This window comes from Semicossyphus pulcher, unplaced genomic scaffold, assembly GCF_022749685.1.
Source record: "Semicossyphus pulcher isolate SPU_LCO1_2020_fin unplaced genomic scaffold, fSemPul1.0.p SCAF_7, whole genome shotgun sequence".
NCBI lineage: Eukaryota > Metazoa > Chordata > Actinopteri > Labriformes > Labridae > Semicossyphus > Semicossyphus pulcher.
In genome coordinates, this window is record NW_027211748.1 from 6,489,521 (window position 1) to 6,503,261 (window position 13,741).

The following is a 13,741-nucleotide window of genomic DNA, read 5'->3' on the forward strand; positions in this document are numbered from 1 at the left end:
TTTTTGAGTTGTTTTTTTCTTCCTCTTTGTGTTTTTTGCATGCAGTTAACTTTGTGTCTCTTTGATGCTGTTTGTCTCTATTTTTTGTAACTTTGCATCTCTGAGAATTTGTATCATTTGTAGTCTCTTGGGTCTTTTGTGTTGTTTCAGTTGTTTAATGCGTCTTTTGTAGATGTTTTGTCCTTCTTTTGTTGTTTTACACTCATTTGTGGGTTTTTGTATCTTTGTTGTTACTCTGTGTGACTTTGTAGTTCTTTCATGTCACTATAAAGTTGTTTGTGTTTTTCTGGCATCTTTTTGGGGTTGATTTGTGTTTCTTTGCTGTTTTTTTTCTCTGTGTTTTTGTTCACATTTTGATTCTCTTTGTTATGTCTTTCTAGTTGTGTTGTGTCTCTTAGCTGTTTTTTCTCTCTCTGTGTTTTTGTTCTCATTTTGATTCTCTTTGTTGTGTCTTTGTAGTTGTGTGTCTTAGCTGTCTTGTGTTGTTTTGTGGATGTTTCCCCTTTTTTGTTGCTTTGTAGTTGTTTTGGTGTTAATTTGTGGTCGTTTCTGTGTCTCTGTTTGTTGTTGCTTCGTAGTTTTGTGTGTCTTTGTTGTTGCTTTGCATGTCTTTGTGATTGTGTGTAATTTTGATTCTCTGTGTTTTGTTGTTTTCTAGTTGTTTAGTGTCTCTTTGTCGTTTTAAGTTGTTGTGCTTTTATGAAACTGCTTTTTCGTTTATTTAAGCCTCTTTGTCGTTGATTTGTGTCTTTGCGGTTTCCCATTTCTTTGCTCATGTTTTGTATCTGTTTATGTATTGTGTGTCTCTGTGGTCATTTCCATCTCTATGGTTACGTGTCTTATTGTAGTTGTTTTGTGTCTCTTTGTGGTCCCTTTGGAGTATCTGTGTCTATCCTTTTAGTTGTTTTGTCCTATGTAATTGTTTTTTTTGTCTCGGTGTTAAAAGAGTGAAAACTGCTTTAAGAATAATGTTGCATAAAAATAGAATCTGGAAGACAGAAGAACAAAGCAGGCAGGAGTAAAATCAGAGTACCTTTTTTAATGAACAGTTTGATAGAATAAATGAAAAACCATAGTTTCTGCACATCAACAGCAGCACATCAACTGAACTTAACACATATTATGGTTGTTTGATGAACTGACACTGACAGTGGGAACTAAAGCAGGCCGAAGTTTACGGAAGGCCATTTTTACAAATATTAAATATTCACTTAATAAAGAAAACAATGTTTTTAACAAGAGATCACAAAAATGGAAACATACATATAAAAAGATTAAATTATAATCTACTGTAAAAATATGAAACAACATATTTAGGTTATAAAATCTGTATCATTTTACTCAACTATGCTCGATGTGTGTAAAAAAGGTTTCGCACTTCACTATAGTTGAGACTAAATGCAGAATATGAGGCACAGTTATCAAAGACAAGGCAATACAAGTCCAACATTATGGAAGCATATCAACCTTGTTCGGCCTTTCTGTTGTCATTTAAATAACTTTATATCATTTACTGTAACAAAGTGTACGATTAAGAAGAATGGGGAACCTGCAGCCATGTAATAAAAGGAAAAAGTGAGTCTGATTAGCGTAATGGGAACAAAACAAAGGTTGTTTTATGGTGAATTTATAGATGGTAACGCCGCAGCTAAATAACTTATTATAGCAACAATTGGATGAAGTGAAGGCAGTGATGAATACAGCTCTAACTACACGCATAAATACAATTGATCTGTTGATTAATCAATTTGAAGTTCAATTATTCTGAAACATTTTGAAAAATCTGTATTTTTTTCTTTGCATAAACACCAAAAAAATTGCATTTCAGCTTCCTAAATGTGAATATTTGCTGTTTTTTAAGACCGTAAATGTAATATGTTATGGTTTTAGACTGCTGCTTGGACTCTCAAACTAATTTGAGAATAATGTTTAACCCATATTCATGTACACAAGCATGGCTTAAAGGGGGACTGAAAGTAACACCTGTGCCATTGATACAGACATCCTTTTTCTCTTAACCACAACTGGAACAAATGTATTTATGTGTAAATGACAAAATACAGTAGTTATAACTTCCGTCTATACAAATAAACTGCTGCTATTGTACTTACTTACATTTACTGATGTCTTTTATGATAAAAGGAGAGAAAAATACTGTACAAACTGTTGTTTCTGTGGGTATAAGCAGAGGAAGCACTGTTACGGTAGAAAAGGTTGTAGGAGTCAAGACTGAACTGTATAAAGCAGGTACACTTGACAACTGCTACAAGCAGAGCAGGTTTGCAGTAGTCTTTGCTCTGTAGAAGAACATGTTAAACTTAGCTCAGAGTCTAATGATAAACTGTAACTCTGGAAGTATCCACATGAATCATTATTAGCAATACTGAGAGGTGACACCTCTACTGAGACGAGCCAAATAAATCACTTTGGTCCACTTTTAATCCAGACACAGACGTGAAGAGACGCACACACTTCCCTCTCATTCTGAGTGTCATATTACGATCTCAACTTCCTCTTTACTCCGTGTCCCAGTGACTCTCTTTAGCTCAGCAGTGAAAAACTAAAAGAGCCCAGGAAGAGCTAAAAACTTTCCATTCAGCTGCAGTCAAACTAGTCCACAGAGTTAGATGCTATCATTAGCAGCACTTGACTGTGCACTCTCTCACTCCTTTAATGTAGGTCATACTTGCAAAGACACAGACTCTCCTGGTTCCTCACGCAGGCGGAGGATGTTTAACCCGTGACTACATGATGCTTTAAGTTAAGATTGCTCCAATAGGAATAAGTATTATTTTTGCTGCAGGTTTCCAGCATGTTAACAGTCATCTTGTCATTTACTCAGATCAACTGAGTGTATCAAAGATGTTTGTGTTGTACAAATTAGAATAAACACATTCCCATAATAGTAACTGAGCTTTGGAGACAAAAGTATAACATAACAAAACAAGAAAACACTCAAAATGACGGGACTTAAAAATAAATCACCTCACTGAATCCACAAAATGGTTAAATTAAATCACTGATTCAGTCAATATCTTTGATTCTGATCGTACAGAATATAACTTTTGTCTCTGTTGATGAGTGGAAATTAAACTAATGCTAACAGCTTCTTTTTGTACCTGTGACTCTTTTGTGGAAAGCCATTCCTGTTTTTTCAAGGAGAGACTGACAGGAACATCTTGAGGACGCTTGACAGCTTTCAGCTCAGCATAGTGTAAAGTTGGCACAGTCTGTTATCTGGATTGTTTCCACTGTTTGTCTGTGACTGCCGCTACACGTTCCTACCGTGTGACACAGACAGTGGCGGAGCTGTGGGGACGATGACTGTAGGTGAGCTGATTTCGGGCGGGTAAGGCTGCAGCCCCATCTGCCTGTTGTCGTACAGCTTGCGGGCGACAATGCGGCAGAAGTCCTCTTTGTGTCGGTGACAGTTGTCCAGGAGCTCGCGGACCTTGGCGGTGCGCGTGGGCTGGTTTCGAACGAGTTCGTAATCCTCGCGCATCAGCAAGGAGCGGGACAGCAAGGCGTCCAGGCACTGGTTCAGACAGGCCTCCGTCATCTGCGAGACGATCTCCTCGCGGTGTGTCGAGATCCACAGAGCGACCGGGCCTTCTGAGGTGGGAGAGTGTTGCAAGGGAGGAGAGTAATTTTCTGCAGGAGAGGAGTGAGAAGAGGGATTCAGATCGAGGTTATACGTCTTTAAAATGCACTCATATTCAACACTAACAAGATGCTTATTTGCCTGCATATCAGAAGCATATTAGCCATTTATTAACCATTATAACACACTTATTAAAGGCTTATTCTGCATGACAACTGCTCGGCTATTTACTACAGTATATTTAACAGTCTTGGGTTGTATTATTATAATTATTGGTATCTTTACCAATCTTTATCTTTACACAAATCATACTCCATGCTTTAGGTTCTTGTACCTTGCAGCTGAGGCTGAGGTTTGAGGGTGAGATTATCTAGGCGTGTCTCGTATTCAGGAACGGGCACCCCTGGTTTGATGGGGATGTTCATTTCTGTCATGGGTCGGGCACTCTGGTAGCCGTTGAGATTGTTGACTGCGCAGTGGTCCTTTAAAGACTCAGGAGGATCTAGATTGTGAGCTAAGAACGACGACGGAAGCCCCTCTACATCAGAGAGAAAGAAAATGTTCAAACACATTCATAGTAAAGTCTAAGTACTCATTTGTTTCATGTTTAATCTCTTCTGTGCGTTTTTCTAGTCAATGTCACGCCCTTAGATGTTTTATATCGAGCTCACAGCAGCTTACCCACTCTTTAAATGAGACAGATACATGAAAGAAAAGTCCTGCTGTGATCACCTTTAGAGAGATTGCTGCTGATGAGGCCGGCCGGTAGAGAAATGTCTGTGTCCTGAGAGGAGCAAGAGCCTGAGCCTGAGGTGGAGCTCTCCTGTGGCAGACAGACAGTTTCATATAGATATTAAAGCCATAATACAACAAACAAACGAGGCTCAGATAAAGAAATGCATCCCAGATTAATATTGTTGTTGATTAGCTTCTTACTGGCCAGGGGCTGTGCCTGTCCTTCAGCATGTTCAGGGACCCCTCCTCGCTCCTCTTCTCACACTCAGACTGGGCTGAACAGCAGCTGGATCTGCCCACCAACTGTGCAGGAACAAGCACGAAGAGGAAAATGAGACTTACTGACAGAGGAGATTAGTAGAGAACTATAAAACTGTTAAAATGTGTTTAATCAAATATGACAAAGCCAAAGAGTCTGTCGTTACACAAATATAATAAAACACAAGGGAACATGTTTTAATACAGTTCAAAAAAGAGGGAAATGACTGTGAAACGTGTCACACTGCTTGTGGAGAGGAAGTGGTTTTTTTTAAAGTATCCAACCACACAGATAAATATTCACTTCACTGCTTCTTACGTTTCCCCTGGGGGAAGTTCTGCTGCCTTTAAGTGCTGCTGGAAATGAAGCCTCCTCTTGTCTAGCAGAGTTTTAAAGCTGTACACACAATAAAAAGTACTTTTTTGTCACCATTTATTACTACTAACACATTTTAAAAACAGGCTTTGAATGAGCTTTAACTCCCAAAATGATTGACAGGTCATACTTGCACTATAACAAACACCAATCAAAAACTATAGGCTTCTTAACATCAGTAATGTGTATACAGTAAATAGGGGAAAAATAAAGTGTATACATGTACAACTATGATAAGCTGATTATGTGAGAATTCTTCACACGATTTTGTGTCAAATTATAGATTTAATTCTCACTGTACATTATCTCTTACTTGAACTATTCCTTTAACCACAGTGACTTACTGGGCTTTTATCAAACTTACAATAAAAACAAAAGTATTTTCAAACGTTTTTTTAACTGGAAAAACAAATTTGTTTAACTCATGTGCACACACATTTACCACACCACAGACAGTGAGAGCGAAAAGAGGAAGGATGTGTTTATGGGAAAACTCTACTCAACTTTATGACTTGTCATTCTTTCTAAGTCATAGTACAAATTAAAATGCCCCAAATTGCACACATGGGTAAGGTTTTTAGTGAGCTACAGTTTGTATCCTGAGCAGGGGGATTCCTCTGTCCATCCACAGACAGACCATTGTTACCACTGACACAAACAGCATGAACATGATGTGACTATTACTAGTGTTTAAATAATCAGGTTCCAGGGAAGACCAAGTGACAATGTGGCTGTTTGTTTCACTCTCAGTATTACACATGTGGACAGCTTTGACCTTCACTGTACAGGTACAATCACCCACAGCTGAAACCCAACAGTGTGTACAACTGAACACCTACAGTCTGGAAATAAAACAGTTTCCTGTAAGAGGGAGTTGGTTAAGAAGCAAATTGAAGAGTAATGATTTATTTTCTCCTTTTAAGAAATCATTATTTTTGTTATATATTTTCTCTGTGTGCTGTTTGCTGAAATAATAATGTTATTTATGTAGTACTTTTCTTAACAAGGTTACAAAGTGCTTCACAGAAAAATACAGAACGATTCAAGGAAAGTGGCTACAAATAACAGAAAAGAATAAAGAATTCATGAAAAAGAAAGTTTTCAGAGAGGATTTAAAAGAAGTTAAGTTGTGGCTTGTCTTATTGTAATCGGCAGAGAGCTCCACAGCCTGACGGCTCTGACTGCAAAGGCCTGGTCACTTTTGGTTGCCAGTCGAGATTAAGGAACAACCAACAGAGCTCCACTGATCTTAGGGAACGCCCAGGCACATAAGGGGTCAAAAGATCTGTAATATATTTTGGGGCAAGGCCGATTAAAGGTTTGAAAGTAATCAATAATATCTTAACATCGAATTGATTAAAAACGGACAGCCAGTGTTTAAAAGCTGGCAAGCACATGAGTGATGTGCTGGTCTTTGTGGGTGCCTGTTAATATTCAAGCAGTGGTGTTCTAAACCATCTGGAGTTCGTGGGGGGAGCTCTGACTAATACCAGTATAAAGTACATTACAAAAATGTTGGTGTGTAGAACTAAAAGCATGAATAATTAAAGGGGGGTATTATGCTTATTTCAAGCTTCATATTTCACTCTGTGATACCTGTGGCGTAGCTTATCATAATTTACAGTTAAAAAAAACTTTTTCTCTCACTGCTGCTCTGTGCGGGCCCTCATACAGCCTCTGCCTGACACCACTCAGTCAGCAGCGTGTAGAAAAAACGGTGTGAAACCTGGCGCTCACAGCAGCCTGCAGACTGAGCTGAGAAGCCTGGGGATTTACTCAAACATAATTTTACCTACAGATTTGAAACTTCACCCACGTTTAGTCTGAACATCCAACATTGTAACTTTACATATATCTTAACATATGAAACAGCATAATACCCCCTCTTTAATTAAGCAATATACCATCAGCTCAGGCTCTGGTAACTTCTACACATATTTGCCATTATTTTTATCAGTATAAACTAATAGGGACTACAATAAATGACTTAAGCTGACAGCTTTAAGTATGAAGCCAACTTTTCTCTACAGCACATCACTGGTGTCTATATTCTGTTAAGATAATTTCAATTTTCATCGATTCAGGTAATCAGATCTGTGAGACCTGGCCATGAACCACAGCGTGTCAGGGGATTTTTGTTGCATGTTATTCCCCAACTCACTCTCTTTATCTCATGTCATCTCTCTCCCCTCTTCTTCTTTAGAAACAGTTAACCAAGAGTGTGAGAAGACTCCTGACTGACCTTTGCCCTCTTGATCTCCAGCACGGCTTCCAGGAACTCAATTTCATCGAACTTTCTCACCATGGGCTCCAGCTCGATCAGACACTCTGAAATAAAAGTAAACACATCACAGATTTAGTGCTGGTGAAACAGAAAGTAATTGAAACAGTGCAGACAAAACATCATCCAACTAGTATCGCTGTTATTTTAGCCCTGTGTGTTTTTCTAACCACAGCTCTCTCAGCCTGAGGTTTGTCAGAAACTCCCCGACATTCACCGGAGATTTCTGTGTGTTTGTTAATAAAATGAAACTAGTAATCTTTTACATTCAAGTTCACATTTTACAGGTTTCAGCAGAGAATATTTAATTTGAGGGGTTAATTTTTCTCTATGTGGAAAATACGCTGTGTAATGTGGAGGTGTTGCTGTGACAGCATGTCGTGTGGGTGTGTCAGTGTTTCAGGAGCTATTTCCTCAAAATATCACAGCTACCATTTTAGCTTTACAGTCATGGACCTGGTGTGCATACATGCCCTAAGGCCTAGGAAGGGTCTCTTCCAGTTTTATAAAAAAATGAGTTTTGGTGAAGAAAGCAGAGAAAATTTCCGCACTGTGAGTCACTGCTCTGTCATGGTGAAATTCAGCACCGGAAAGGAGGATTTGCTTTTTACGCAACATGATGGAAAAAAGGTGAAATGGCTCAAACCTCTGAGAGGGTCAGAGTTTGTAATCACGTGTCAGAAATTAGGCCCTAAGGTTTCAGCTTACGGAGGAAGGAGGGCCGCTCGTCGGGGTTGTTGGTCCAGCCGCAGGTCATTAAACTGATGAGGGTGTCTCTGCTGGGGATGTTAGCAGACAGACTGTCGAGACCGGTGTCAGGTCGAGTCCCACGCAACACGCTGAACATGATCTGCATGGGGTTGGTCACGTCTGAGCACACACAAACAAACACACAGATCAGGGTTTAATCTGGTGGCAGAGATAAAGCTCAAGCAAAGAGTGAGTGAACAGAGTGAGAGTGACAGTTTGACACACTGAAATGTGTGTTACCTTCAAAAGGAATCTGCCTGGACAAGACCTCCCACATGATGATGGCATAGCTACAAAGTGAACATGAAGGAGAGAAACAGTCAGGGAAAGTAGAGTTGCATCATCCTTTATGACCGGTACTTTCCCTCAGAGCTGAGGGACTTTACGACACGCCGATGTGTTGCAGCATTCCAGAGAGGGATCATCAACTTTACTAGACTAATTGAAAATTCTTCCGTAATAGTCAAAACTCCCTTTTTCTGACAGAATGCTTGAGGCAGGTCATTTCCCCAGAAAGACTGACAGAAACAGCCCTGGGGCACACACCCTACACAGTTTGGTTTCGATATGCTGACAATTCAACCTCCTCCACATTGATTCAACCCGCCTGACAGAAACATTTCCTGAAACTGTCCCCCGTCATGCTGATCGAGCTCGAGAGTCACTCTGGCACATGCACACTTTGAGAGCGTGAAGTCATCAAGAATTCATTCATTCACAGATAGTGCTCAATCTTAAGCAATGAACAAAAAAACATCCTGTACATTAACATTATTCTGAAATATGGTATGGACACAAAAACACGCAGATTACTGGAGAACCTTTTTTCTAAACACTGGTTAAGTGGATCTGACGTGTCACCTGTACATATCGTGCTTCACGTCGGCCCGCCGGCTCTTGGATGGTTCGTACTTCTCGGGGGGCATGTAGATCACTGTGCCCCCCATCTCTGTGGGCTTGGACCCCGAGCCTTTGCTGACAGACAGCTGTCTCCACTTTGAGAGGCCAAAGTCTGCAATCTGAACAGAACAACAGCAGAACATTAACATCGGTTAAGGACCCTCTGAAGACATGTTTGTAAACAAAGCTCGTTTCTGTTGTCAGATAAAGACGACTGACTGGGGCAGCAAGGATGTAAGCCGTGTTGTGGAATAAATGTTAGGGATATTTGCAGTTATTATGGCACACTGTCTTTACTGGCACAAAGTGCTTTTGAAGCAGCTCTTCAAGTTAAAGTGTCAATTATAAAAAAAATTACTTTCATTAGCTCCGGTCATGTGGAACAGCTTTCCTGCTTCACGTTCCAGTCGCTCTTATTTTCTGATTTTACTATACTATATACTATATACTGCTATAGCATTTGAATGAGGTATGTTACAGTGTATAAAAACTATTGTTTGTAAAGTGTATTTTCTTCGCTCTTTAAGACATTCTAAAAACACACAAGTCTGCTTGTAAAAAGACTTAATCTTGTCCTTTTGCACAATAAAGAAATGAAATAAAATGAGCGATTTGCCAATTATCTATTAATTAATTTACAATGTTGTCAGTGCTCAAGATGACATCTTCAAACTTATTGCTTTAAAGAAATAATCAATAATAATAAATAATAATAAAAAGTAAGATTTTCATGTTAATAAATGTCTGTTAAGTCTCTGTCTATCGCTGAATGAGGTAACACAATGGTGATTGAGCCTATGGCCCACTGATGAAAGCCTTTGCATTTGCAGTATATAGTATTATTACAGACTGGGTGCGGCGCCCAGTTAGTGACGCGTTTTCCATCAGCCAGCAGTGGTTGGTCTGCCAGAGAGGGTAGGTGGAGCTAAGCGACTGCTTTTCCGCACTCTGCAAGTGTTGCGAGTAAACGGTAATCTACTATGGCTGAACTAACAAAGAGAACAAAACTGAGATCCTCGAGGTTACCAGTTTAACATACAAAATGTTACTAATCTCAAAGATATTTAGTTTAATTGAGTTATTGTTTCTGTTGTAATAAAAATAATTAAGTATATGTGTGGGTCAGCTCAGTGGCTTTAGCCCCGAATGTTTGATCCTAGCCCTTAAGGTTTATTTTAATGTACTGTAGTGGAAGTTTCAATTGTTATTTGGGGCGCAGTAGAGCTCTGCACAAGCATGATGGCGTTGTCATGTCAATGGTTGTTTAGAGGATCATTGGGTTTCATGATCAAACAAAGTTTCATATCACGTCGTCACTTCAGTCCGTGATCACCTGCTTACTCCCTCCCTCTGTGCGCCTGCACAGCAGCTCTCCCCCTCTCTGTGCTGCGAGTCTGCAGTGTTTTTTCTATTACAGCTTTTGATGTTTTTTTTGTCTTGTAATTAACGGGTCTTTGCCGAAATTTCAACATCATCATGCAGATGTCTAAAAAGTAAAAATGAAGCTTTGTCAGGTCTGTCATCAAGAGGAGAAGAAACAACTTTTGAAATGCTCGTTTGTTGAACGGCGATCGGATCGATCATTTCTGATGCATTCGAGGGAGTCGGGAAATCTGAACGATGAAGATGAGATGAACAATTTAATTATGGCCACAAAATGAACAACCGCCGGCTGCCCCCGGACCCCCCTACAAGGTGTGAGGTTAGCCCCAGATGTATTTGGCTAAGCCCCAGATGTTTTCAAGTCCTAAAATGCCCCTGGGTCAGCTCTGTAGTTAATACATGGAAGTCAATATTTAACCATGAACACACACACACACACACACACACACACACACACACACACACACACACACACACACACACACAGTGTTAATACAGATAACAGTGTAGTCAGGCTGTCTCAGGGAATTTCTCAAACATTTGTTTCACACACGTCCCACTGTTCCACCTGCTTGCTGACACACACATACCTTTACATGAAATTCACCGTCCAGCAGGATGTTCTGCGTCTTCAGGTCATGATGTAAGAGAGGGGGGTTCATGTTGTGGAGGAAGTTTACCCCCAGGGCGATCTCGTACAGAATCCTCAGTCGCAGAGGCCAGGCGAGCACAGGGTACATCTCCTTCTGTGGGCAGAGACATCACGACAGCAGGGATTCAAATATCAATAAAGTAACAATACAACATGTATTTCTACACATGTAGAGGGGAAGGGTGTGTTAAACTGCATTAAGATGACAAAGCAGAGCATTCAAGAGTGACGCAAGAGAAGATTTACAACACCAGGACAAGTGGGAATTTCCCCAAACTATTTTTATCTGCTTTCCTCACGGCTCGGCTTCATTTCTCCTGCTTGTTTCAAACTTTCATTTTAGACTCTGAAAACGTCCAAGTTTCACTTTTACTTGGCGCCGCACAGGCACGAATGTGATGGCACGAATGAGACATAGAAGAGACACAGCTAGATGTGGAGCAGCCCGACAAAATAAACAAAGAGGCTCCTTCACTTCAGACTTTTTGGCAACAAAAGTGCAAAAACAAGAACCGTGGGACGTTTACGATGTTCTCTACATCTGTGAATGTGTCTTAAAAAACAATTCTTTTCTAAGTTCAACATTACAAGTTTAAGGTAGATAGATTTTACTTCTTCTTCTTCTTCCCTGAATGAAACAGAAAACAATATAAACGCCTTCCAGCAAGGAAATCTGGTGTCTATTTACCTCTAAATCCGTAATAATTCTTTGACAATGAGCCTTGGATTATGTTGTTAGCACTAGAAATGCCTCTGAATGAATGGCTCTTTGTGCTATGAAGTGACTCCCTTACCTCGTGCAGTAACAGATCCAGAGAGCCATTGCTCATAAACTCTGTGACGAGGCAGAAGAACTCGGGCTCGTTGCAGATGCCAAAGATCTGGATGATGTAGTTGAACCTGGCTTTGTGCAGCACCTCGGCCTCCTTCAGCAGGCAGTTCCTCTCTCTGAAGCACAGCCGGGGACACAGAGTCAGTGTTTGTTTACTCTCAGACACAAATGCCACAACGGTGATGACATTTACAGTGGTGTATGTGTACACAGAGTTACAAGAAGCAGGGAAAAGGAGTGACTCATAGAAGTTGAAATCATTAACTCAATATTAATCTTGATACTGTAAGATATTAATCTTAAATAAAGAGATAGAAATATGTGGAATTAAAAGTAGTTGTAGTTTTTTCCCCCCCTACAAAGTAGAGTTTCTGTTCTAAAATATGTAAGGACTACGAATTTGTGTGTGGAAAAGTGAAAGTCATTTTACGTTGAATCTAAACCACATTAAAGCAGAATGATGATGTAATCTAGAGACAGAGCTGGCAGCTGGTCAACAGAAGTGAAAACACTTCACAATAATAGTAAATATTGAGATATGCTTGAGAAAACTTGTGGATGTGTAGCGGATGTTATACCTGTTTAATCTCCTGCTGATGAAATGTGCTTTCTGTATAATTCTGTAACAATCTGTAAGGAATCCTTCATTTTAGAAAATCAAGAATTATTATGACCAGGTGCGACTCTGTGACTCTGACTCTGATATGTGTGATTTAAACATGAGTCTGTCCTGTCCTTCACTTTGAGCTGTTGTAACGAGTCAATTTCCTCCAATGGGGGATCAATAAAGTCTATCTAATCGTATCTTATCTTATGAGTCAACTGCTCTCACATCATCACAAAGGTCAGATGTCTTCTCTTAAATTAAAATATACCCTTAATAAAGCCATATACAGTTCATTTATGCAGGTCTAAATGTGTGGATAAAAGCAGGTTTCATTTCTCCACCTGAACAGCTGGCAGGCAGAGTGATCTATCATCCAAAGAGAAACGTGCAGCTGCTCCACAGAGCGATGAAGTTACACCTGGGACACTATTAATCTGATTCAAATCTACCTGCAAGCTTTAGATTGGATTAAACTGACAGATTAAAATCTCTGAGCTCTGATTTCCACCATTGTTTTTGTCTGTACAATAAAGGCTGAATTTTGTGTACAAGTTCACTGTAACACATTTAAGAGAGCACAAATTTACAGCATTTAAATACCTTCTAAACACTATATTTATGGCCTGAATTGTTCAACTAGATTTTCTCTTCCACACAGTGTACCTTTCTCCAACAGGAGCGTCGAGTTTCAGGCACTTGATGGCCACAGTGGTCCTCCAGTCTGAGTGCTGCGCCTTGAACACGGTGCCGAAGCCCCCTCTGCTCAGGTAGTACAGGTCGGTCAGCTTCTGGTAGGGGATCACGGGTAAGGTGCTGGTCAGACTGCCAATGTTCACACATCCCATAGCCGCGGACGGCTCCATAGCAGGTAGTAAGCCCTTCACGGGAAGTCTCTGAGGACTTATCAGCCGCTGAAAGCAGAACTGCCCCTTTTGGTAAATGCAATGAGGAAGGGCTGGCTCATTTAAACGCATGCCATAATGTCGCTGACTGCTAGCATGCTAAGCTAACGTTCATGCAGTGGAGGAGAAGAGCGGCTGATGGACGGTTCGCCAGTTTTCCCACGAAAAAAACCCCATAAAATTAAATGTTTGCGCGTTCACGTGCCCGTTTATTCATGATATGCTGCCAGGCTGCCTCTGACCGGTTGTCACAGGCTGAGACGTGTAACAACAGAAAGCTGCTGTTGAGCTGCGCTGTCATTCAGAAGGCAGGTGGGTTTGTTGTTGCTAATGACGACACGCTTCCGGGTTTTTACAAGCTGCGTTTAAGTCCATAGGTTTCAAGGATTTCAAACAGATAATCTAAATTTTACTTTTTACTTGGACTTATTTTCCTAAAAGCTCACTGCTGCATTTCCGGACTT

The 13,741-nt window shown here is 40.3% G+C and overlaps 1 protein-coding gene across 1 annotated transcript; it reads right to left on the bottom strand.

Annotated features, from left to right (window-relative positions):
* Positions 1–1,019: 1,019 nt before the first annotated feature.
* On the bottom strand, positions 1,020–13,252 carry LOC138611250 (receptor-interacting serine/threonine-protein kinase 2-like). The gene is made up of 11 exons (XM_069684232.1): positions 13,039–13,252; positions 11,731–11,884; positions 10,875–11,030; positions 8,863–9,020; positions 8,242–8,291; positions 7,960–8,121; positions 7,213–7,298; positions 4,538–4,639; positions 4,334–4,424; positions 3,936–4,139; positions 1,020–3,651 (listed from the first exon to the last, which is right to left on the bottom strand). Exons 1-11 carry the CDS (start codon positions 13,236–13,238, stop codon positions 3,272–3,274), a joined length of 1,743 nt encoding a protein of 580 aa, XP_069540333.1. The 5' UTR covers positions 13,239–13,252; the 3' UTR covers positions 1,020–3,271.
* Between the last annotated feature and the right edge of the window lie 489 nt (positions 13,253–13,741).

What these genes read in the sequence shown, in the direction of transcription:
- LOC138611250 (XM_069684232.1), bottom strand. Translation starts at nt 13,238, where the DNA reads ATGGAGCCGTCCGCGGCTATGGGATGTGTGAACATTGGCAGTCTGACC. An exon ending in CAGGCAGATTCCTTTTGAAG is followed by an intron (nt 8,122 to 8,241) that starts GTAACACACATT and finishes GTGTGTGCTCAG; the next exon opens with ACGTGACCAACCCCATGCAG. An exon ending in ACCTCAGCCTCAGCTGCAAG is followed by an intron (nt 3,652 to 3,935) that starts GTACAAGAACCT and finishes CCTCTCCTGCAG; the next exon opens with AAAATTACTCTCCTCCCTTG.